The sequence below is a fragment of the Bos javanicus genome, chromosome 23, assembly GCF_032452875.1.
Source record: "Bos javanicus breed banteng chromosome 23, ARS-OSU_banteng_1.0, whole genome shotgun sequence".
NCBI lineage: Eukaryota > Metazoa > Chordata > Mammalia > Artiodactyla > Bovidae > Bos > Bos javanicus.
The window spans coordinates 37,777,752-37,804,986 of NC_083890.1; the positions used below are offsets into that span (position 1 = coordinate 37,777,752).

The 27,235-nt window shown below is 37.2% G+C and overlaps 1 protein-coding gene across 6 annotated transcripts in view; it reads right to left on the reverse strand.

The window, feature by feature from the left end:
* The window catches only part of CDKAL1 (CDK5 regulatory subunit associated protein 1 like 1), a 730,510-nt gene that overhangs the window by 667,850 nt on the left and 35,425 nt on the right, over nucleotides 1–27,235 (reverse strand). For all 6 annotated transcript variants that reach the window (XM_061398740.1, XM_061398739.1, XM_061398736.1 and 3 more), the window contains 2 exons: nucleotides 26,213–26,387; nucleotides 24,905–25,017 (listed from right to left, as the gene is read on the reverse strand). In XM_061398740.1, coding sequence (XP_061254724.1) covers nucleotides 24,905–25,017; nucleotides 26,213–26,382 — 283 coding nt within the window. In that variant the 5' untranslated portion in view covers nucleotides 26,383–26,387. The remainder of the gene's footprint in view (nucleotides 1–24,904; nucleotides 25,018–26,212; nucleotides 26,388–27,235) is intronic.

The following is a 27,235-nucleotide window of genomic DNA, read 5'->3' on the forward strand; positions in this document are numbered from 1 at the left end:
CACACCACGTATGTATAACAAAGTAAATTTAAAGTACTTTTGAGATTAATTTTTTAAAATGACTTTCCTCTCCTTCCTCCAACCCTTCTGTAATCCAATATGCTCTAAGAATAATGCCACTGCTTACACACCTCCTTCTTCCTGCACTTGAGAGTTTAAAGGTAAGGGACAAGACAGATTTGCGATGTTTTGATAGTGTGTTGCCATGGAAATGACTGGCTTATTCCTTATGAAGCACCATGACTTCATGGCAAATGAGAAAGGAATAGGATGATTTCTGATGATTCAACTCAGAGAAAAATTAACAGCTAGGGGGAAAAAAAAAAAAACAAAAACTGAACAGACAACCTGGAAAATACTGCAATGTCAAGAGTTATAGTGAAATATTTCCAAAGAACTTATACAAGCCTGACCTCCAAAACAGGAACTCTGTAATCAAAAAGGAAGATATAATATTAACGTGAAGATAAGCCATTCAAATAACATGGACCTGTGGTTTCTAAATAAATACATTACACCCTCAATCCCGAAAGACTATGAGCAAAATCCTATGACTTTCTATGGATACATTATAAAATTAAACCCACACCATACTTTTCCCTTCCTAAAAGCAGTCTGCTTTTTTTTTTCTTTCTTTCTTTCTTTTTTTTTTTTTTTTTTTGCTGCCCCTGTTTATACAGCTTATCCCTTATCACACTGACAAGACTGGGAACCACAGCAGATGGTCCCCTCAGACATAATTCTAACAGGTTTTTTGTGCAAACAAAAGATAAAGAAGGCTACAGCAATGATTTACTGATATCTAAAGTTGAAAACTGACAAAACACAAACTGCTTTTTTCTTACTGTTTGAACTGTTTATCCTTTAAACTTCTAAGATAGATACGGCCAAAATTAAATATGATTTCAAGCTACAAAACCAAATACCCAGTTTTAACAGCCATTAAGGCTTGTCTTTTGAATCACCAAAATGTCCTAAATCACATTTTTTAAAAACACTATTTACCATTCCTTTTGTACTGGCAAAAGGGGAAAATATTTGTAAGTTTCTGACTTATAAATTCAACTTAGTTGCTAGCTGTGAAATAAACTACTCATCTGGATTTTTCTTAAGCAAGGAAAATGCATTTGAATTGAAAACTCCAAAATGTTTTCCCCAAGTAGAGTTAAGAATGAATTAACTGAATCAATTCTGGAATCTTGGTTGTAGAACTAAAGTCTGTTCTATTTCAAAATAATCTACCTAGTGAATATAACACAAAACCAAATGAAAAACATCCTCCAAATTACTCATCCTTCAAGATTAAAGAGTGTTTACATACCATAAACAGAAGCTCCCTCATGACAATCTAATTGCAAAGAGCACTGTTTTTATGGTATACCTGAAAATCTAGCAAGAGCCACAAACAATAATATATAATGAAACTGACAAGCATCTGAAATAAACTACCCAGACATCAAGCAAAAATACACCAGACAGACCCACAGGGCTCTTGTAATGTAGGTCATGACTGTCAGACCATGGCAAAAACATGGTGACCCTTGATAAAAATTAACCTTGATTATATGTAATCATGCACATATTTTGCTCTCAGTAACCAGCCCTCTGAATTAAGTCCATAAAGCTGCAAGAGGTGGATATCGGAGTTTGTTGTGAACTACTTTTCACCAAAGAAAATATCTGCCTCATCATCTGTCGATGGAGGTATAAGGTAGCTTCCAACAAAATAGTCCAAGACTTCCGTGGCCTTCATACCTCTTACTTCTGAGAGATCTTACTACTTCAACAAAATGCACTTCCTCTATAATGTGTTTGTACAGATGTCTAACCCTCCATAAAAACCTACATGTACATATATTCCAGCTATACTCATCCTTTCTAGAGGTAGAATATGGCTGAGTTTTTTTTTTTTTTTTTTTTTTGTAGAAAATTATAAAATAAGCAAATAAAAAGTCAGATCAGGACTAACAGGCCTGATCATATAATCTTATACAGTCTCTTTTTTGTAGAAGTCACTCACAAAGTCTCTGACTGGGAAAGAGGCAGTGCTAAAATACTGACTTCTCAATGAATCCAAACTCAGATACAAAACCTCTTACAAAACCTTAGAGAGGGACAAAAATTCCTCATGCAGCAGAACAAAAAGATATAAGCATGTTCATATGGTATAAGACAATTTATCCACAGCTAGTTTTAACTCAGGTAGTGACAGCCTAATACTCATCAAGCCAGTGCTATAAATCTGAACCCAGTATAAGCCAGCTAGTCACATTGCCCTCCACAGCCACAAAGCAGATGTTTAATTCTGCCAGCCAGCCGTCACACACGAGAACTGAAAACAGGCCCCAGTGAAAGACTGTGCTTGAATCAGGGCAGATCCATGATCACTGGAAGAGCAGTGGGTCACAAAGGTCAAAGGTCAGGTCTGTAGGGCACACATCACTCACAGGAAACAATAGGTGTTCTCTGTACAGTGATTCCAAGTCTGAACTAAACCCACTGGATCATGGGTAAATGTACATAATTTTCTGATGGAGGAATATCCAAGATCCAGGACACTAAAACTGTACTAAAAAAGCGTAGTCTAACAGCTGTTATTTGATGATCTATACCCTAAACTAAATGATTTATTTCTGAACAGAAAATTCTGTAAGACAGAGCAGAAACCTAATTTTGATATTTGCAGCAAAAGTATGCCATTTATTACAACTCTAAGACAAAATAAAAAGCATGAGGCTGATTCTAAGAAATAGAATTTAAAACAAATGCAGTGTATTTTCTTTAAACACATATTAGGTTCACTTCCATCTGCCATCTTTCTAAAGGATGAAAAGCTCGCTAACTGAAATATGTTTGCTAATAAATATAACTTGAGATTCTTCTTTGAAATTAAACTGTAAAAGTGTTATGAAAACTGTCTTGTTTGCAGACGGCGCCAGTCACATACTATTTCCATTATGGTCACTACGTGTGCTTATGTGTGTCTTATTTTACCTTGCTTGTCAGTGTGTTACTTATGTATTAAGAATGTGTGTATAGTAAATGTGTATATATGGTCACATATGTATATACACACACGTTTTGTTACTTGTGTGTAAATACGTATACACATATTCTTAATACATAAGCAGCAAACAGTGACAAGCAAGGTAAAATAAGAATATTGTATTCCACAATGGAAAGTTTCCATCTGAAAAGGCAGATCGAACATACTTTTTTAAAAAGGCAAACAGGAAATGTGTAACAATGAGTTGCACAACGTGGTCCTTAAAATCCTGAACTCACTAAATGTCATCATATTAGCAGGAGACTGGCTACAGGCTAATTTAATACTTAAATGTTAATATAATTTTCCCATTACTACATCTGCCATGAATGTTTTTTTAACCAATATAAGCAAGGTTAGAAAATGGTACATAAGGAAGAAGAGAAAAATCCTTCAGCAATATCCTTATTACATAAACGTTTGCTAGATATTACTATACTTTCAAAAATGTGTTATTTGAGCAGAAATAAAGGAAGGAACTAGCTTAGTTTAAAAAAAAAAAAAAATAACTGAAATTAGACTACTTGTCTTGCCAGAAATATCTTTTAAAAATAGTGTAATTTTATTTAAAACATGCAAAGACTAAATCCTAAAATAATTAATTTCTTTAGCCACCTCAAGACGAGTCACAAAAAATAGCAGTGGATAAATCTTGTTACAAATACTGCAATGTGGACCCATACATATGATAAATAAAGTATAAGAAAGCACTCAGCATTTCTATGTAAACTGCTTCTGAAGGATTATTATGGAATGCACACACTGGCTGAACTTAAAGTGTTCACATTTTAAACATTAATTTACTTTGACTATGTGCATGTCAAAATGAAAGATTGCTGTCTGGATCCAGACATGCCATATTAATATTGAACACAGGCATTCACTTCAGGTCAGTAGTCACTCCAAGTCGACTTCAGCAGGTGGTAAAAGTAATGTACTCATTAAAATGTATGTATTACAGGGTTATCTCCCCAAAACAGCTCTCAAATAGAGGGAGCCTTGAAACTGAAGCATTAGATATGCTAGAACCAACCTCTAATTGTCACAAGTCTGGAGAAAATTGAACTTACTCTCGTTCCCTAATAACCAATAAATTTAGCAGCCTTCGTCAGTATCTCAGGAAAAGCCAGAGTTTTAAATTCTGTGAAGCTAACTTGGTTGCCTTCAAGAGAGTAAAATGCTCTTGAACCAATCTACACAGACTAGAGGATCACTTCAGATGCAGAAGCCAAATATAGGAGTTTCCTTCATTTTGGATGCCTCAGTGTATTTCTTAATTAAGTAAAAATTTACTCCATTCATTTCAATTAACTCTATTCAAATTGTTTCCCCCTTTTCTGAGACAAATTCAGTTCTCCAACTAAAGGCATAAAGCTCAAGATATTAGAGCTGATTCGAACCAAGGAGATCCACCCACTCCTCTGCCACCCCAAAAAATTACATCTGACCTTAGGCATGAGTAAATATACCAAAAACTCACTTCTTAAACTACTTTTCAACACCAGGGATAAATCTATCCCATTTATAACTGGCACACCAAAACTCAAACAAGATCATTCTCTAGCAATCTTTCAGTTCTCTCACTCCTAAGTCACCCCATCATTTCCACTAGCAGATAACTCACTTCATTTTAATAACTTTTTAAATATATACAAACTATGTTCTTTACAAGTTGTCCCCCCACCAAAAAAAACACTGATCCATTCTGTACATAAATAAACAGGGTCTCCAAATTTGTAACTCATCACCTCACATTGCTTCATTTCTTCATTATCCACCCAAGTACGAGATAAGCGAAGAACGGGGAGAAAGACAGGTCAGCAGAGACAGGAGAAATAGAAGCCTTCTTACAAGGAAGAGACTGTATCAGTCTTGTTCACTGATGAATACACAGCACCATAGGCACATGATGAATATCTAATGAATAAATGAATTTATAAAGAACCAGAGAACACTGGAGTTCAACTCACTCATTTTAGATATAAGTATACTGAAACCCAAAAAGATTAAATGGCTTGGCTAAGATGACATGGCAAGTTGGTCAGCCTTGCAGAGTTTAACACACTAGATGCTGCTTTAACATCGAGTTTTTTCTTGTTCTACCACCTTTAATACTTATTCTTTACTCAATATAAATCTTTCTAGAGATTAAGAAATACAAATGCAATGTAGACCCTCCCCAATCAGGGGGCTAATGTTTCTAAAGATTCCCATAGCAGGAGAATAATAAATTTGGAAGAAATTTAAGATCTAACTGGAAGACAGGACAGGGAGACCAAAGGTAGAAAAAGAACCCACAGAAGCCCCTATCAATATCTGTAAAATTTACTACAATCTAATGAAGATATCACACTAAAAGAAAAGAATAGTGACATTTAACTTTTAGTTCAAAATGACAAAGACTGTACTTTTCAGGTTCTCTACCAGACCACCTGATCTGCCTCTTGAGAAATTTGTATGCAGGTCAGGAAGCAACAGTTAGAACTGGACATGGAACAACAGACTGGTTCCAAACAGGAAAAGGAGTACGTCAAGGCTGTATATTGTCACCCTGCTTATTTAACTTCTATGCAGAGTACATCATGAGAAACGCTGGACTGGAGGAAGCACAAGCTGGAATCAAGATTGCCGAGAGAAATATCAATAACCTCAGATATGCAGATGACACCACCCTTGTGACAGAAAGTAAAAAGGAACTAAAGAGCCTCTTGATGAAAGTCAAAGAGGAGAGTGAAAAAATTGGCTTAAAGCTCAACATTCAGAAAATGAAGATCATGGCATCTGGTCCCATCACTTCATGGGAAATACATGGGGAAACAGTGGAAACAATATCAGACTTTATTTTTGGGGGGCTCCAAAATCACTGCAGATGGTGACTGCAGCCATGAAATTAAAAGACGCTTACTCCTTGGAAGGAAAGTTATGACCAACCTAGATAGCATATTCAAAAGCAGAGACATTACTTTGCCAACAAAGGTCCATCTAGTCAAGGCTATGGTTTTTCCTGTGGTCACGTATGGATGTGAGAGTTGGACTGTGAAGAAGGCTGAGCGCCGAAGAATTGATGCTTTGAACTGTGGTGTTGGAGAAGACTCTTGAGAGTCCCTTGGACTGCAAGGAGATCCAACCAGTTCACTCTGAAAGAGATCAGCCCTGGGATTTCTTTGGAAGGAATGATGCTAAAGCTGAAACTCCAGTACTTTGGCCACCTCATGCGAAGAGTTGACTCATTGGAAAAGATCTGATGCTGGGAGGGATTGGGGGCTGGAGGAGAAGGGGATGACAGAGGATGAGATGGCTGGATGGCATCACTGACTCGATGGACGTGAGTCTGGGTGAACTCCAGGAGTTGGTGATGGACAGGGAGGCCTGGTGTGCTGTGATTCATGGGGTCGCAAAGAGTTGGACACGACTGAGCAACTGAACTGAACTGAACCTCCCCTGCTTCCGAGAAAATTCAGGATTTCCTTTCTATAGTTTAATTCAAATATGAGTAAACTTCTTTTGACTTGCAGCAGATAAAATGCATACTCAAGATGTATCCAAACATTTACAAGTCCAACAGATTCTTTCTGGGAATTCCAACAGATTCCCGTTTGCAGGGAGGGGTCCCAAGAGGTCCCAGGGACCCTCCAGCACATCCCTCAGCTTCGTCCCATCTCTCAGATAAAAGATGATAAGCACTAGGGCCCCAAACTATCTCTCTCTTCCAGGGTGAAAGGTTAAGTCTCTACAAACGATCTAGGAGCCATTTTTCTTCCTTTTTAATCACTAACCCTCAGTGTCCTCTTTTCTAAATTATCTTTAAAAGGGGTGATTTAAATATACCTGAGGAAACAAATTCTAACGATCCTGAAGGATTATAAAAAAGTAAGTATAATCTACAGGAACGTCACACAATGTAAAAACCATAGTGGGAGTGGGGGCAAGCATTCAAACTTAGCAGCTAGTTTCATACTCCGATAAAGGATTTTTCCATCCTCTATAACACCTTTAGGTTTACAAAGCAAACCACCAGAATTAAGCATTCTAGTGGCTGCCAGTCAATGCTAATTAGCACAACATGCTTAGATTTCTCAGGTGCTCCATAACCTACACCATGATGAAATCTAACTCGCCCCAGATGTTCTTGACCAAAGTAAAAGCATGTCTTTGGCAGGTGGCAGAAGAAATGATGAGTCAGGAAGAAATACTCAGCACTGGCCAGATGCCTTAAGGTATCACCAGTAGGAACAGGAAAATTAAAAGAACCAATTGAGGAAACTAACAAAGAACAATGTGTCTATTCTGTTCAGTCATTTCAGGCAGGAAATCTATGCTTAAGGTCCCCATGAATCACAGCATTTGTAATGCACCAAGAAGGCCCCTTACTATGGTCAGGCTCATTAAATGGTCTCAAAAACTTAAGACTACTTGACCTAAAAAAAATGCTAAATTTAATTCTTTCAGGTGGTTAAGAAACCATCGGTGGTTTACACCTAATAGTAAAAGAAAGGGCAACGAAAATGAGAAACCACCTCTGTACTTCATGGTATCACTAGGTAAATTTGACCCATTTCTCATGAATGACATGAATATTGATATAAATTCATTCAACAAACATGAACTGAGTGTTTATTATAGGCCAAATATGGTAACTGGTACCAAGAATACAAGAAACAAGGGCTATCTCTGTACTCAAGTTCAGTTTTATAAGAGAAAGACATGTAAACAAATAACTCTAGAAGCTAATGAGTGCTATAAGCAGAGATAAAGATGATCTTGGTGGTAATAGTGTGTTAAGGAAAAAGCCTGATTTGGAGGTGTGGTGAGGGAGACGGGATGAGGAGGAATGGAATTAGAAGGATTTCACACCTGGTACTTAACCTGAAGCTTTACCTCTTTCAAAGTGAGACAAAGAAAGTGAAAAAACATGATCTGTCCACTCGCCCCTCATATTTCTGCATCAAAATGTGTTATTTCACAAATGAGAATTAAAAAGTAAAAAAAAGATATGTGCATATGTGTAATGAAACTAACACTATGTGCCTGTGTTCAGTGGCTTCAGTCGTGTCCAACTCTTTGCGAGCCTGTGGACTGTAGCCCACCAGGCTCCTCTATCCGTAGAATTCTCCAGGCAAGAATACTGGAGTGGGTTGCCATGCCCTCCTCCAGGGGATCTTCCTGACCCACGGATCGAACCCAGCGATCGAAGACGCATCTCTTACATCTCCTGCACTGGCAAGAGAGTTCTTTACCACTAGAAGGCAATGGCAACCCACTCAGTGTTCTTGCCTGGAGAATCCCAGGGACGGGGGAGCCTGGTGGGCTGCCGTCTATGGGGTCACACAGAGTCAGACATGACTGACGCAACTTAGCAGCAGCAGCAGCACCATCTGGGAAGCCTATGTATGTATACACTATCAACTACAGTCCAAAGACAGCAAGGAAATCAAACCAGTCAATCCTAAAGGAAATCAACCCCGAATATTCATTGGAAGGACTGACGCTGAAGCTGAAGCTGAAATTCTTTGGCCACCTGATGTGATGAGCAGATTCACTGGAAAACACCCTGATGCTGGGAAAGACTGAAGGCAGAAGGAGAAGGGGATGTCAGAGGATGAGATGGTTGGATGGCATCAAAATTCAATGGACATGAGTTTGAACAAACTCCAGGAGCTAGTAAAGGACAGGGAAGCCCGGCAAGCTACAGTCCATGGGGTTGCAGAGTCAGACACTACTGAGCGACTGAACAACAAAAACACAGCCCAAAGTAAAAAACTTTAAAAAAAAAACAAGGGGGAAAGCCAAAGAAAAGATAAGTAAGTTCCCTGATAATCCATGTCATCTCAGAAGCAAGACCTCCAATCTCCCAACTTCTAATCTCTTAATTCCTTCCATGAAATCACCCCATTCTGCCTCGCTGGTTCCCCAAAGAAGACATTTATTATACATTACTTCAATATATTAGCCTCATGTCCTAATTAACACTCACCATAAGAAAAAGATCTGCAAGAGAAATACTTTAAAAGATATTTAAATAGATTACAGTAAATTAAACACGTTTAAATTAAATTTCATTAAGTTACCAGTTCATTGCAGAGACTCGAATTTAAAACATAATGGTGAATTTTCTTTATTAAATACTTAATATAATAAAAGCTAACATTTTATCAACCATTTATTAATTTTCACAACAACCCATAACCCATTTTAGAGACAAGGAGTCACAGGCTCAGAGAGGTATGAGAAATACTTACTCAGTGATGCTGAGTATGCGTATTTAAAAATCACCCCACGTTGTTCAAGCATCTGAGTTGATCAGTGTCTTTCAGATTATGACAAGAACCAAAACTGGGGGACAAAAATTCCAAGGCAAAGCTACAGGGGCATTACACTTTCAGATAAAGGGCTAAATAATAGAAGGAAAAGTAATCCCCCCTAGAATACTTTTCACAGAAAGAATAGAAAGAATAAAAATACTTTGTAATTCTCATTGAATGAAGAAGAATAGGTAAGTTGAATTACTTATGTTTAAGTCATATACATTGTTTACTATGAAATTTTTAACACTTTTTAAATATTTTAGTTCACCCATATTTTAAGCCTTGGTCATCCTCACTGCATATTCATCATAAGGTCTTGCAATTTTCAACCACAGGTAGTATTTTTCTACTATTGGTGTTTGAGGATACATGACCCTCAAAGTTCACAGAATAGGAAAGAAGCATAATAAAATGGTTGACTTCTTAGAAACTGTCTATGATGTCTGTTTTTCACTCTTGAGATATTTTCTCATTGACATTTTTAAAAATTAAAAAATAAAAAGATGTTGATAAGCCTCTGCTTAATAAAACCAATGATCCAATTCCCTTTCCTAATTAAAAGCTGACAGTACTTGGAGTACTTACTATTTTCAATGAATGTTCAGATGTAACAGTCTTATTAAAATTATGTCTATTTTGTAATTTCCTTCATTACTAATGCATGCTTAAAGAAACAGATTCTGAGATTCATTTTTCTTGTTCTTTTCCAGTCTCTGACATAGACTGGTGAGTGGTACGGTGGACTAACAAGCATATTCAACCAACACAGATGACTGAAATTAAAAAGCTATAACAGATTTACATATCTAGGCCACAGGGAAGGGTCATACCGTTAGACCAGCAGCATAAATTAGCACATTATGAAGGCATCTAAAGGAGCCAAACAAAATTTGTATGATGGATCTTTTTTTTCATACAGATATACAATGCTGATTGACTGGATTTCTTTTAATCACAAGCATTATTTAGGGAAAAAAAAAACTGCTTGTATAATATGACATTTTATTACTTCAGCTCTTATCCTGAGAAGCACATCTGAAGCTATGGGGAACCTGGGGAAGGGCTGTAGATGGGAACCTATTGAAAGCATTTTGGGGACACTTAGCTGTCTCTCAGTTTCATGTACAGAAACAATTTTTTTAAGTTATTATGAGTGCATTTTTGCTCTAACTTACAACAAATCTGTAAACCCAAAGTCATTTATGAAAATAATCTGTTATTTACCAAACCCACAAGTTTTACATATATTAAAAGACTAGGTTAAAAAACAGATCTGTCTCTTGCTGAATAATTAAGACACTATTAATCTCTACAATAAGAATTTCCTAAGAGTATGGGCTCTGAAGTATTAAAGTGTCACAATACTTTCCTTCAATTTTTCATACTATTCCATAGCTCACAAAAAAAATTGTCAACCACTGGAAGAAAATGTCTAAATGATAGTTTTTAGCTACTGAAACAGTTGCTGAATAGTCAAATCCTCCTTTAATTATCCATTTTTTAAATAATTCAGACAAATCACACATGTATATTAGTAACACTGGCAAAAGCAGCAATAAGAGTGAACATTTAGATATAAGCACATACACTCTCATAAACATAATGAACCCCTCTAACTGCCAAGTATGTCTTCACTTCCCCCAAGCTACATACATTTAGTAACTGAGACAATCACGTCAGAGCTATAAAGACGAGTTTTTAATGGAGCAAGATGTTAACTATTTCTAAGGATTAGTACCTTAAAAAGAGATATTTAAGAAAATAACAAAAACCAAAATGTACAAGCTATGTTGGCTGGAAACATTTTCCACTTTTAAGTAAAGGAAACAGTGGAACCACACCTGAAGTCGTCTTAGATTTATTGATCTTACCCCCAAACAAAAGTCAAGCATTTCATACTACTAGTCACAGAAGCATCCCGTGCTAGTCTACATCCAGCAAAAATCACTGGCAAATTCTATTTATATTTAAAAACAAAAAAAAGATAGCTTTGATTGGACATTAAAAATATAATATTAATAGTTGTATTATCTTCTTGGGTCATAAACTACATTGGATATAATATGCTCCATGAATTTAAAAAAAAAAATCAGGAGGTTTTCACCTAATAGCATGGGAAATGTATTCACCACATCCTATTATATAAATAATCCTCACTCCGAGTCAAATTCATTTTATTTAATTTTTGCATTCTTCACCTAGAGAAGCTATTCATAGAATCTAGAGTCTCCTTTCATCACACTACTCCCAGTAGGAAATTCAAGCAATGGAAGATCTTGGTAAATTTTCAAAGGTATTTTTACCATAAAATAACACTGCAGAATGGATAACCTATGTGGTATGACCTAAAAGCCACACAAATCATTTATTTATAGCTGTTATGTTTTAATCACTGGATAGTTTTTAGAGGCTTAAAAAAAATTAATGGTTTTTGCTATACAAAAGCAACTATGTTTTCCATGAAACATTAGGCTGTCACATTAATACAAGGTTTTATCATTAATTATACTGGATTATACTAGAGTTTATGTCTACAAGATGATTGCTAAATATCTGAATTTCCAAACCATTTCCAAATAAAAATGAAACCTGGTCCTAGCAAACTTTACATGAATTAAAAATCCATTTACAAAACAGAAAATTAAACCTAAAAAATATAACCTCAATTTAATACATTTGCAGATAAAACATGCAACATTTTTTTCATCAAAAAGCAGAGTATACATATGTAAACAGTGCCACCTTTTGGTATATTTCAGAACTGAGCTTCTAAATTGTACAAAAATACCTTTAAATGTAACAGATGAAAGAGAAATTTTAAAAACACCAGTTTACAATATAATAACATTAAAGTATAATAAATTAGCTGTTTGTTTTAAAACTTACATTTTCAAAAACTGAAGTATTATCTCGTGTATATGCTTCCATTGCATTTTCATGAGGTTGGCAGACCACCATGTCATTTCAAAGAAAACTGAGGTTCAGAAAATGTTAATGCCTGACCCAAATAATCCCTCAGTTAAGAATGGCTGAGTCCTCAATATCTTGAAACTGCTAGTTTTTAAATTTCAACATTAATTCCTCAGTCAAATCCTGTAAGGTACAATAATGCACTGTACTGAACAACAACTGAACTGAACAATAATGCACACATTTCCACGCTACATAAGATTTTGCAAAATAACTATTATTTGTACAGTTTTTTTGTATACACTTGCAAAGAAATGATATTTATGCTTAAATTATTACATGAAGAACACCCACTGACTACATTCACACAGCTGTTTACATTTTACAAACACAAAAACTCTTCGTCTAACACAGTATTCTTCCTGCCTCTATGCTAACAGAGAAAACCTTCACTGAAAACTAAAAAACCTTCTCTCATTTTTTTTCTCTCAGGGTAAAAAAGCCCTTGTTTATGGCTTGCACGTGATTTGCAACTTACCTAAGACACAAGATAAAAAGCTGCTTACAGATGAGATGGAAATGATAAGCTTCAAATATTCTCCCTAAAGCTTCTCTGTCTTAATTTGATCTCTTGTATTTAGATGTCTGTAGAGCATTTTAGCGGAGAAGGCAATGGCACCCCACTCCAGTACTTTTGCCTGGAAAATCCCTTGGACGGAGGAGCCTGGTGGGCTGTAGTCCATGGGGTCTCTAGAGTCAGACCCGACTGAGTGACTTCACTTTCACTTTTCACTTTCATGCACTGGAGAAGGAAATGGCAACCCACTCCAGGGTTCTTGCCTGGAGAATCCCAGGGACGGGGGAGCCTGGTGGGCTGCCGTCTATGGGGTCGCACAGAGTCGGACATGACTGAAGTGACTTAGCATAGCATAGCATAGAGCATTTTCAACATCTTCTATTTTTAATCTCTTCCATTGATTTCCTGAATAATTTTTATGAGACTGTAATATATTTATTCTAAAACACCCTCACAACTCCCTGATTTTTGTAAGCTCACTAAGAATTCAGCTCTCACATGGAAAAAAGAAAATATTCAACAGTCTTATCTTTGATTCACTTGTTATTATGAATTTTACTCAAAGTGCAGTCATTGATAGTAATTCATGGAAATTTCAGAAACAGTTAATATATGTAATGAGTCCTTAAATTACTGTATACCCCCACTCAATTCAAAAGAAAGAAGAGCTGGTAAGATGGTAACTAAAATGGTTCCTGAAAATACTGAAAAAGTAAAAGCAAAGAGCAAGCCAGAGGGAAGAGTCAGAAGTACTACATCTTCTGAGAAACTGAACTCCAGAATCAAATACAATTACCAGACATTAACTAGAAATGTTCGTTAAGTAGCCTCACCTCTTGTTCCTAATATATTCAAGAAGAATAAGCACAGTGTGAGACATAAAAGCTGGTAAAGCTAGCCATTTCTAAAAATAACTTAGTGGGAAAGATTGAATATAAACGTAATACATTTTGTATTCCATTTCACCCTCACAGTTCTTTCTTCATCACTGGGAGGACTGAATGCACCGCCCCCACCGCAAGAGTAAATAACATAGAAATCTTCTCTAGATACTCTTAATTTCCCTCCACTATTTCTGAATGAATGAAAATCCGATTTTGAAGGCCCTTAGTTTTATTTCTTTTGCTTCCACCCTAGGTAGAAGGGGAAAAAAGGAGAAAATGTCACTTTCGTTGACACCCTGTACTATATGCCCCCTTACCAATTCCTGCAAATAACTCACTTGATTACAAGCGATGCTCCAAGATCACTTCTGTCTGCAAATGCACAGGCATACACATAGGTACATGAAAACATATAGAACTAAATTTTACTGCATTTGAAGGAACGTCAAAATTTCTAATACTGAATTCAATCCTACTAAATTGAAAGCAATTACTTCCAATTTATAAGAATGGATTAAATTAGATCACTGATTCAATATAATTTGCAGTGTCCATGTCAGGCAAAGTGATAATATGAGGGGTCTTACCAAGACATGTCAGGACCATGCAGTCTGGACTTGACAGCCACTAAATAGGAGTTTACTGAAAAAACTCAAGGGACTCACGCACACACACCACACACATTTATTGAACCTTTAGAATATACTTTAATTTGTATATTTTACAAATATTCTTTAGAGCATAAAGAACAAAGTTAACTTCATTATAGTCAAAAAAATAGTTTTCATTTGTTCACTAACGCACACACAAAAAAACACCTGAATTCCTATCGTGTGCCAGGTACTGAATTTGATAATGATGAAACCACACACTGAATACTTGTGTATATACTAATATTTAATGTTTAGAAAGGATTGCTATTGTCATCTTCATTAGATAACTAAGGATACTGAAGCATAGAGGTCCTGTCCTTTGTCGAGAGCCATAAAGCTAACACACTGCGGTAGCTGGTTTCACAGTCTGGCTCAATATTAATGGCTACAGTCCGCTCTTAATCACTAAGCTACAGTGTCTCTGAGATGCCAAACAAAGGTAAAGATGATTAAGACAGAAGGAACTCACACACCATGGCAGAGAAAGGGTTAAAAAAAAAAAACACGATAAATAATCATAAGACAGGAAGTAGCTGAGTTACCACTCCAAGTCAAAGGAAGTAAGCTGAACGGTAGCAGAGCAAGTGGAGACACAGCTGTAAAAGGAGTTAAAACGGATCTAAAATGATCAGATCAGGTGATCAAAAGAATAACCACACCACACACACACACAGCCCTTACGGCTACGGCTATATCACTTCAGTCGTGTCTGACTCTGTGCGACCCCATAGACAACAGCCCACCAGGCTCCCCCATCCCTGGCATTCTCCAGGCAAGAACACTGGAGTGGGTTGCCATTTCCTTCTCCAATGCATGAAAGTGAAAAGGGAAAGTGAAGTCGCTCAGTCGTGTCTGACTCTTAGCGACCCCATGGACTGCAGCCTACCAGGCTCTTCCACCCATGGGATTTTCCAAGCAAGAGTACTGGAGTGGGGTGCCATTGCCTTCAGCCCTTAAATCACCCATATACATGAATATGTGTATACAACACGACACAAAAATTCGTAGACACTTTTCAATTTGAGAATCATGCTACGATGAAGAAAGGACCAAACGAAAAGTCTCTGAAAATGCCTGGATGTTCAAACCATCTTGAATTAACCAAACACATGTTAGCAGGGGAAATTTTAAAGTGCTATAATTCACTCTATTCTCCTTTAAATGGAACATCTTTAACCTCAATATTTGTTAACAGATTTGGGGAGTAATGAGATACTCAAGATGTACCTTACACAAAGGTTAGTTTTTAGTTAAGCATGAAAGCAATATAATGCCAAAAGGAATCAAATGTTTATCCTCAGATTCAAAATCTCCCACTTTAGCACGGCAAAGGACAATAACCACATTCTAGAAGAACCACAGTCAGGGCAACAGAGCAACAAGGATGTCAAGTAGTACTCGATCAATGAACAATTTCACATGCAGTGTCAAGCATATGGTGAGCTGTATCCAAGCTGAATCATGCTGCCTCTGGAAAGGTCAATTTGTCCAGTTCTTACACAAGTCCTACTAAAAAGTTTAAAAAGCAGTAAGTCAGAATAAAATAGAGTTAACAAACTTAATGACTTCTAATAATTTTATTAGAAGACTATTTGTAACACAAAATTCACTTTTCCTAGTAATGGCACAGCTGCAGAGATCATATAATGTAATACTGCCATCTATTGTCCAAGAGCTAAAAATACATGTCTCTCTAACCCAAACCCACTGAAATTTAAAAGCCAAAAAAAGCCAACATTATTTTACATGTTCTGGTGTCAGTATCTCAAAAGAGTTTTTTCCCCCAATTCAGAGAAAACAATGCCTAGAAAGATTTTCAAGCGAAGCCTTGGTGATAATTATTTATCTGCCCATTTTCTTAAAAAATAAATAAAATTTTAAAACAGGCTATTTCTAAATTATCAAAAAAAAAGTTTTATAAAATCTCAAAGGGTAATATGAATATTAAGCAATTACGCAAAAGTTTCTGAAAATCTATCAGTCTGTCAATTTGTCACTCATAAAAATTCTAAAATACTGAACCTAGAAACTATTTTAAGTTGTTCAGTACCAGAATGCCAGCAATTCTGAAAAGATGTCATCTTAATACAACTCAGCACTCCACAGCAGTTTATTCACAAAAATTAATGCAACTATGTGTGAGCTGAAGTACTACCACTTACGTGCTACATGGCAAAACCCACCACAATATTGTAAAGTAATTAGCCTCCAATCAAAATTAATTAATTTTTAAAAATGCAAACAAGAAGTTTAAGTGACTTGAAAAGGTCAGGCCAAAAGTGGAACAGATGAAAAATGATCTTCACGTTCTCAAAGAAAGATAAAAAAAAAAAAAGGTGAAGCTTCCCCACATCTATTAGTGAGAAAATTAAGAAAAAGAACATAGAACTTTTATCCAAATAATTTGATTACCATGCACATTAACTACTACTGGACATTCACAACCTGGAGCCAAAATATTTTAGAATTCACAAGAGTAAACTAGATTTTCTCTGTATCTCTGAAAAAGGTGAAGATTCTAATCAACCATGTAGTTTCACTCTCAAATACAAGAGAGACACACTGCTCAGGATGTAAACAACAATGACAAAGCTGACACTACTTAATCTGCATGGATAACAGTACAATCAAAACTAGTCCCACTTAGTTGACTGTTGTTTGAAACACATGTAGCTTTGTGCTTCTTATTATGATAAGAGGACATTCCTGTTGAGACAAAAAGAGGAGAAATAACAAACTAAATATTCCCATGCTCTATTTAAAGAAGAAAAAACTAGAATGTAAAGATCAAAAAAAAAAAAAACAGTATGTATCCTGATCTGTATCACAGTAACAGAGTCTCAACACACTTTTTTGAGATGTTTCATTCCACTTAAAGTACTGCAGGATTTAAGTAAATTTTTAGTATACAGAATTTAAATTTTAGGAACTTGAATAGAGAAAGCTATTCACTTTTTATAATATAAAGTATACTATTATTCCTTATGTAACAATTCCTTATGTAAAGCAATTTTCTCCTATTTTCTCAGTCATCTCAGGCTGATTTTAAAATAAAGACAACTTCCTTACAAGACCTTATAAGGGAAAACAGGTAAATTTTAAGGGTAAATATAATCTAAATTATTCATCAATAAAGTTGCTTTAAAGTAAAAAAAAAAAAGAAAAGAAAAGTTACAGGAAAACCATTCATCACAATATGCCAATTAAGATATGTAATATCTTTATTACAACACTTATGAAATGTACATATTCAGCTCCATTTTCAGGTAACCTAACAATGTTATAACACTTCTATAAAGTCTACTTACTCCCTGAGCTCACATAGGCAACAGTTGATAGTTTTCCAGAAAGTGATGCATAACATATGGCAATTAATTATATGTATCAATGGCCTCCCAAATGGAAGCACTTTAAGACCCAATTATAAAAATGATTTCTCAATTACGTTTGTCCACATTCTTCCAAATGACGGAGTCTTTCATTAATACACATGCACACCCTCGGCTAATTAATTCTCCTACACTGACTTTCATTTCAGTCTTTGGTTTTATTTAGGAAATCAAATCTGTAGCCTGCAATTTCCACTTTAGAGAGCATACTTTAGCCCCCTGAAATAGTGCTCATCTTCCACACTTCAACCATTGCATCTTTTACTTTACCACCGTTCCTTATCAACTTTCTTCAACAAAAAGGGAATGTGGCTGAAGACTAAGTCTTGACTCAATTCCTTCTGAGATCACAAAGGATGTTCTTGTTTCAGGTAAGCCATTCCAGAACTCCAAGTACAGGATTCCAAAGTCTCACCCACCCAGGACAGGAAATCGTGTCTGACTCTTTGCAACCCCATGGACTATACAGTTCATGGAATTCTCCAGGCCAGAATACTGGAGTGGGTAGCCATTCCCTCCTCCAGGGGGTCTTCCCAATCCAGGGATCAAACCAGGGTCTCCTCATTGCAGGCAGATTCTTTACCAGCTGAGCTACCAGGGAAGCCCTACCCAGAACAGGAGGTCTGATCAAAAAAGACAGTCTGGTTCGACTGTTTCAATCCCAATAAATAAAAGTAAATAATATACATTTAGATTTAAGATATAGATATCATCTAATTACTTTCTGTCTACAAATCCTAACATTGTGAGTTGTTTTGGTTTTTCTTCCATCTGGGCAGATAAAAGGTTCTTTAAGACTTCTTTTTAAGACCTCTATCCTTAAAAGCTGAATCTGTTGGAGAGAGACTCCATAGAAAAAACAGAGCTCAGTGATCCAATACCAACTGTCATCCCTGCCACAAGTGGTTCATCCTGGTTTTATTTTGTTGGAAGACACACCCTGGAAAAGGTTTACTCTTCTACCCCTGCACCATCGGTTCTTCATACAAGACCAGCTTTTAATAAAATTCTCAATTTTCTAGGTGATTTAATAGTGGCAAAAAGTAACCATAAAAATATTATGACTTATGAAGAATATTCTTACAAGATTACATGAAAAGCACCTAATATAGTATTTCCACAATAACCAGGGAGAGAAAATCAAAGTAAATTACTGGGAAGTTAGTAAAAAGTATTTTCTTAAAAGTACTTAAAGAAAGTACTTTTAAATAAGAGTATAGTTTTCTAGAACATATGATATATATAAAAAGTAAAAGCTTATAAAATTAGCCTGAAATGCCCATATGAGGACGTTTTACAGATCAGATATAGCTTCTAATTTAGTTGGAGGAAAGGCTTTGTTTCCCTTTATATAATCCTTTCTATGTTTAACTTCTGGGCTTTAAAATAACGCTAAGATTCAACAATCTATAAGCTGCAGTCCCCTCTGCATTACAGGCACTCTGCAAATGATCACAGTAAAATTTACTTTCACTGTAATTCCAGACAGACTTCAAAACCTTCAGATAAAAGCACCATCTCTGGCTACACAATAAAGAGTTTCTGCAAGGAAATTCTGTATTACATTAAGAAAATGTTCTACTCAGCACATAACTAAACCCTTCATTGTAAACATTAATGACCAATATATATAATTTAAGTCAGCAACCTATATGTCAGGATATTTTTAAATAACTTTTTCAAAGCCTAGGTCAACAAAGTCTTTGTTCTGTCTTTATCCCAAAGCTACATAAAACTAACAATTAGATATGAATGCACTTTACAAACTGTAAGACACTACCCACATGTAAATAATTGTGGCGATGGTGAAGGGGCAAGAAGGCTCAATTACAGAGGCCCATGGAAGGCAAGCTAAAAGCTCTGCACTAAGACGGCTGATGAGTCTTTCACTGAATTGCACTAGAAATTCAAGAATACGAAAGTCAGGAAGATGGGAGATGACCTTCTAATTAAGGAGGTAGGAATGGACCAGGAAGCTCTCAGCTGACACTGCTGTCTGTAACTAAACAGCGACTCCCAACTTCTCACTCAGAACAGAAGTTAATAAGCTGTGCACACTCCTGCAGCGTGGAGTCCAATGGTATATATTCCTCTCGCCCACCACTCCAGGAGAAAAATGGCTTCTAATAAGGATCACATGGAGAAGGCAACGGCACCCCACTCCAGTACTCTTGCCTGGAAAATCCCATGGACAGAGGAGCCTGGTAGGCTGCAGTCCACAGGGTTGCGAAGAGCTGGACACGACTGAGAGACTTCACTTTCATTTTTCACTTTCATGCATTGAAGAAGGAAATGGCAACCCACTCCAGTGTTCTTGCCTGGAGAATCTCAGGGACAGGGGAGCCTGGTGGGCTGCTGTCTATGGGGTCGCACAGAGTTGGACATGACAGAAGTGACTTAGCAGCAGCAGCAGCAGAAGAGACTACTACATACAAAAGAAGAAATTTCAAAATGAAGGACAGCAAAAAACAACTACTCTAGTCATTAAAGCCATTAATAATGTCCATACTAGACCGCCCTTAAAATGTCATAAAATTGAAAGACGCTTACTCCTTGGAAGGAAAGTTATTACCAACCTAGCAGCATATTAAAAAGCAGAGACATTACTTTGTCAACAAAGGTCCACCTAGTCAAGGCTATGGTTTTTCCAGTAGTCATGTATGGATGTGAGAGTTGGACTACAAAGAAAGTTAAGTGCCGAAGAATTGATGCTTTTGAACTGTGGTGTTGGAAAAGACTCTTGAGAGTCCCTTGGACTGCAAGGAGATCCAACCAGTCCATTCTAAAGGAGATCTGCTACTGCTGCTAAGTCGCTTCAGTCGCGTCCGACTCTGTGCGACCCCTTGGAAGGACTGATGTTGAAGCTGAAACTCCAATACTTTGGCCACCTGATGCGAAGTTGGTGGCCAAAGGAGTTGGTGATGGACAGGGAGGCCTGGCATGCTGCAGTCCATGGGATCACAAAGAGTCTGACACGACTGAGCAACTGAACTGAACTGAACCAATGAGGAACTGAAAATAATTTACCAACTTTCCAAAATAAATAATCCAAAACCAATAACCAAAGGAAGCATTATGGTGAGGGGGGGAGTGCATTTTCTATTTAGTCTATAAGAAATCGCTCACTTGAAGAACACACTCATGAAATGTATGTGTTCAAATCACACTTCTTTTAAAAGCCAGTGTACCTATCAGGACAGTTTGACTGCTTTCCATGATACTAATTTAATTATATCATGCAAACAGGTGTCCAAGTTTTGGAGAATTACATCATTTTTCCCTCAGTAGGGCAGAAAATGAAAAGCAAGCAGGAATTATTTTCAAAGGTTTAAATCACCTTCTCCTCAAAATAAAAAGGGTTTGAAAGAGTCACCAAACAAGCACTTACTACTCTGAGCAAGCCTCTGCGCAGTGTTACTATGGAGTAATTACATTCCTGCTGCTGCTGCTAAGTCGCTTCAGTCGTGTCCGACTCCATGCGACCCCATAGACGCCAGCCCACCAGGCTCCTCTGTCCCTGGGAGTCTCCAGGCAAGAACACTGGAGTGGGTTGCCATGTCCTTCTCCAGTGCATGAAAGTGAAAAGTGAAAGTGAAGTCGCTCAGTCGTGTCAGACTCTTAGCGACCCCATGGACTGCAGCCCACCAGACTCCTCCGCCTATGGGATTTTCCAGGCAGGAGTACTGGAGTGGGGTGCCATTGCCTTCTCCGAATTATAGTCCTAGATTTACACAAAAGCAGCAATTTCAAGTATATACTGACATAATCTCTCTTCTTTCCTCAAATAGTAAAAAAACATCCACTTTCCTCAAATAGTAAAAATATCCCCCACTGGTAACTGAGAATTCTGAATTTCTCTGTATCCTGTTTTCAATAATCTCTGTGTACATTATATATATATAACTATTTTATACCTCATTCTTATCAATTACAGAGTTAAATGAAAATATTCTAGGTATGTGCTGTGCTTAGATGCTCAGTCATGTCAAACTCTTTGTGACCCCATGGACTGTAGCCCGCCAGGCTCTTCAGCCCATGGGATTCTCCAGACAAGAATACTGGAGTGGGTTGTTATGTCCTTCTCCAGGGGATCCTCCCAACACAGGAATCAAAACGCAGTCTCCTGCATTGCAGGTGGATTCTTTACCAGCTGAGCTACCAGGGAAGCCCATTTTAGGTCTACATTTGATTAATTATAAGCTATTAAGAAATAATATTTTTTATAAACTCCCATTATTTCACAATAACAAAAGAGACCACTGGCATAGGCATCCAGAAATCATTCATATATCTAACTAAATGAGAGATTCCCTGTAGAGATTTCCTTATTAAATGTCCTACTGAAGATAATGCTTATATTTTCTGGGCCTATAGCATCTAGACAAGCATGAAAAGTGGTCCTAGTGTCTACTGCACTCAAGCCAGACTAAACTGAAACCGATTACAAATTTCTGAAATGGGTAAAATCAAAAACATATAAAATTAATAAAAATATGTATCAGTAACACAGACATATAAAATAAACCACATTAAGAAAAATAAATTTCATATTTAAGTGATTGGTTCCTTAATGTTCCCTTTTTAGTATTCCCAAATGAGAAACCAAAATTAGGTGTGCATAACAAAGCTTAACATTCTTGTGTAAACACATTAAGACTGTTAACTTTATATAGAAGAGTACTGTTATAAGATTTTTTAAAAATGCTAATAGACAGAAACATTAAAATATGTTGGATATTTAATATCACATAGGAAAATGGCAACCCACTCTAGTATTCTTGCCTGGAGAATCTCATGGACAGAGGAGCCTGGTGGACTACAGTCCATGGGGTTGCAAAGAGTCGGACACGACTGAGCGACTAACACGCACACACACAGGATAAATCAAACTTTGAATTTTTTTTAATGTTTCAGGAAATTACCTTTAAAGTGATTTCCTTAATTTTCAAATGCACCATCAGAATGTATTAGACAAGTCTAGGCTAAATTATATAAAAATTACTAATGAACACAGAGAAGTGATTCTAAAAGCAGATTTTGAGTGTGTTTTTTTTTACCTGTTTTAAGACTGATTTCGCTCTCTAAACAATGGTATCAAAAACAAAATTAATGACATATGACCATTTACTTATTGAAGGAAACAAAGCTATGAAAGGAGTTAACTTTCCAATCTTCCCTACTCCTAACATCTGCATTGAACCTAGGACCAGCCAATTACACATGCAAAAGCAAGTTGCTATGTGATAAAGACTAGCGGTCAAAAGCAGTGTTTTGGAGTAATGCAGGAGATTCAGGTTTGATTCCTGGGTCGGGTAGGTCTCCTGGAGAAGGAATGGCAACCCACTCCAGTATTCTTATCTCTGTCCATGCCCATGGACAGAGGAGCCTGGAGGGCTACAGTACATGGGGTCGCAAAGAGTTGGACATGACTAAGCAGAGCACAAGCAAGATAACACAAATAAAGCATTGGGCCACTGCCTGTCACAAAGCACTCAAACTATGTTCCCATCTAATACACATACAAGAGAAACAGAGATGTGTGCGCGCCAGTTAGTATGCCTACGTATTTCCTAACTCTGCGGAGAGGACCTAGAAGCACTGATACTTCATGGTGGCAATGAGCACACCTAGTGCCCAGGTCTTTGGTCTGGTTCTAAACACTAGTCTCCTAATGAAAAGGGTCAGGATTTCTCGAAAAAGTGGTTGCTTCTGAGGCTGGGAAAGGGAAAATACAAGACTAGAACCTCCTGTGGTGCCAGAAAATAAGGAAGTGATCAGAAAGCAAGGGGGGCATGTCTGAAAGACACAGGCACCAGCCTGATGAGGTCCTGTGGCCAAAGCTGGAAAAATACAAGCAACGACATGATGACAGCACCGAACTAGAACCTGTAGAATAAATATCCATGAGTCCATACTGATACAAACAAGTAGCATGGTGGCAAAAGGACAGCGCTTCCTTACAGAAGAAAGTGTGTACGCTCAGTCGCCCAGTTGTGTCCAACTCACTGTAGCCCACCAGGCTCCCCCTGTCCATGGGATTCTCCAGGCAAGAATACCGGAGTGGGTTGCCATTTTCTTCTCCAGAGGATTAGAAGAATTCAAGCTATTAAATGTGGGAGGAAAGAAAATAGAAAACCACCACTACGCAACTATCACAGTAACAACTGTTGCAGACGAGATTCACCAACAGACACTAAAATTAGGATGCAAAAGGTTGAGGAAACACAGGATATTTATTGGTTACAGTGAGAAAAATAACTCAGAAGAGAAATCTGGCAGATAAGGGTTAGTGTACTAACATCATGAAGCCCGTGACGTGATGCACCGAGAAGGATACAAGAACACTTGCATGCTCCTCTTGCCAGAAATGCATTAATTACCTTATTCTAACCATGAGAAACTAGCAGACAGACCTAAGGTGATGGGCATTCTACAAAATGATTCTCTTTCAGAAGAGTCAAGGTCATAAAAAAATGAGAAAAAATTTGAGAAACTGGCACAGATTGGAGGAAATTAAGGAGACATTCCAAATAAATGAAAGGTGAGATCTTAGATTGGATCCTAGAACATAAAAAGAATGTAAGTGGGAAACCTGGCAAAATCCAAACAAGCTCTGTCATTTAGATAATAGTATTGCACTAATGCTCACTTCCCAGTGAATTATACCAAAACTACATAAGATATAAAAGGCATACAGAAACATAATTTTGCCACTTTTCTGTCAGTCCAAACTTATTTCAAAATGAGGAGTTTTATTTTTCTTTTTTTAAATGAGATATATAGTCATCCCTCAGCACTTGCAGGGGACTGGTTCCCAGACCTGTGGCCGATATCACAATCCACATATCCCCAAGTGCCACACCTGGCTCTCCTATTGGAGAGCTCAACATCCCAGGACTCAACCAGCCCCAGACTGTCAGTCCAGTAGCATATGCACTGGCAAAGAGCCCCAGATGAGTGTGGCACACAGCTCAAAGCCACGTTGCTCAAGAGTCTAGACAACATACTAGCATTTTATTTTCTCTTAAAATCATTAAGTCATGCTAAAATATCCTTTAGTTGCTGAAGCTAGAACTTATATCTCTAAAAACCCTGGCTTTAAAAAATGTAATCAATAAAACACATTACGTATCTCATTACCTGTAATTTTATATCCATAAGCAGCCAGTTGTCCAGCCATGTATTCTCCATCTGAATTATTATGAGAACAACCCCAAGTTCGTATCCAAATTTTCTGTATGCCTGGAATAGTGCTGTTAATCAATTTTAAAAAATAAGCCTCATTAAGGGATTTTTAAAAATAAAAAGCACTAGTTAATTTCTGGGCATATTATGCAAAAACACTCACTGCATTCTATTCATAAGCTATTCATTAAATGTACCAACTTAACACATAATGTTCTGTTACACCAAAAGTCTAAAATCAAGATAAAATAACAGTATAAAATTCTAAGACTCTTTTTCTATGTAAAGAATACCTTTTCTCCAAGTTGTATTTTAAGTTCAATACTACTAAATACTACCACTAAATTCAATTCCTGGAAAGGTACAAACAAATAACAATAGCACAGAAGATGGTTCTAGCAGCAAAAGCAAACAAGGAAAACCTAAACACATCTGAAGGCCACTATATATATACTAATCACCATCTTCATAACTTAGATAGAAATAACTCAATCAAAATGAAAATCTGTCACCCTACAGCACTATTAATAATAAAAGTATTCCACATATAAAAAGAGTTCTAAAAAATGTAATTTTTAGAAAGGGAATAAAAGGACTTTCAACTTGGATTGCCCTAAGTAATTAACAACTAAGAAGACATTACCTTTAATGATATGGTCAAGAAAAAGTTAATAAATTTCAGGTATTAAGCAAATTTAAATTCATAGACTTTATGACTCTGTTCCAAATAATCAACTGCATCAAAGTTTTCAAGTTTACTAGATATACAAATATAAGCATATTAAAACTGCATAATCCTTTCTGGCTAGGTTGTATTAGAATTCTACTAGACACCTAATAGTATAAACAGCACAAGAATTTGTGTCAAAAGCCTTTAGTTGATTCATAAGTACTTTAAATTTGCTAAGAAAAACCACATGCCCAAACCACCACGATCTCATAAGAATCACAAATTCCAATAAAAATTTTAATGTGGAAGTAACAAGAACATACCAAGCACAGTGATATCAAAGAGATCTGGTCGGAGGAGGGTGGGAGGCAGGGTGATCTATCTTTGTGCCAAATACTGCCCTAGGCCAATATGCAGTTTGACATCTTTAATTAATGACTTTGCTAAATATAACCATTCAAATTAAAAAAACCCTACATATTTCCTTTCAAAACTTCAAAGATTCTTTTAAAAGATCCGTTACGTGCATCACATACAGTAGTGTCAGCCTCTCCCATGGTACGGTACTGAATATAATCTCAAAAGCAGCTTACCTATCACTCGGGGGACTGTTTTCCTCTTGCAGATACTTTTGGGTATTTCGCCTTCGCACCTTTGGAACAACGTGCTTTCTCGAAAAATGCCTGTCTTGCGGCTTTGAATCTTCTTGCGACACAATATCTTCTATGTCATTCAGGAATGTATCACAGGATGCAGAAGGCATTTTCTCTATCATATAAACAAGTTACAAATGATACAGGCATGAGTCCTCAGAACATCTGTTTAACATATCACCTATGAAATATTCTTGCCAAACTTGAATCTAATAAAGCCTTTAGATTTTAACTTCAACTTTACAGAAAATACAAGAGATACTGAAAAACAAGAAACATCGGATAAATCAGATAAATCTTACTGAGTGGGACATAAAGTACAGGAAAAGAGATTTAACATTACCAGCAATCAGAGAGATACAAACTAAACCACAATGAGATATCACTACAAATCTGTAACATACCACAGCATGCATCAGTTCAGTCGCTCAGTCGTGTCTGACTCTTTGCAACCCCATGAATTGCAGCATGCATACCACCTGTCAATTACAGGCCTCCTCCCTCCCCAGGTGCAGCAATGGCGCACGTGACCCATGCCTGCCAGAGTAATTCACCCTGAGCCATAAAGACCGGCTCAGGGTTGGACCTAACAAGCCCAGTCAGTCACAATCACCACGAGGACTTCCATGCCAGTGCTAACTTCTCTTTCACTGAAGTGGCTCAGTTAGGAGGATGTCAACTTGAGGCTACTGGGGGGCCATCCTGCCTGCCACAAAGCAGAAGACTACCCAAGGCAGGAAGTCTTATAAGAGCTGGAGAGACGAGATCCTTGAGCAGCGGGATCCAACCAATGCCTGAAGCCAGACATAGCCCTGCTCTGCCCATTCATGTGAGCTCAGGAATTCCGAGGCTTAAATTCATTTGAGCTGGGCTTTCTGCTCTTGCCAACAAGAGCCCTGGCTGACTCAGCACACTGCTGCTGCTGCTAAGTCGCATCAGTCGTGTCCGACTCTGTGCGACCCC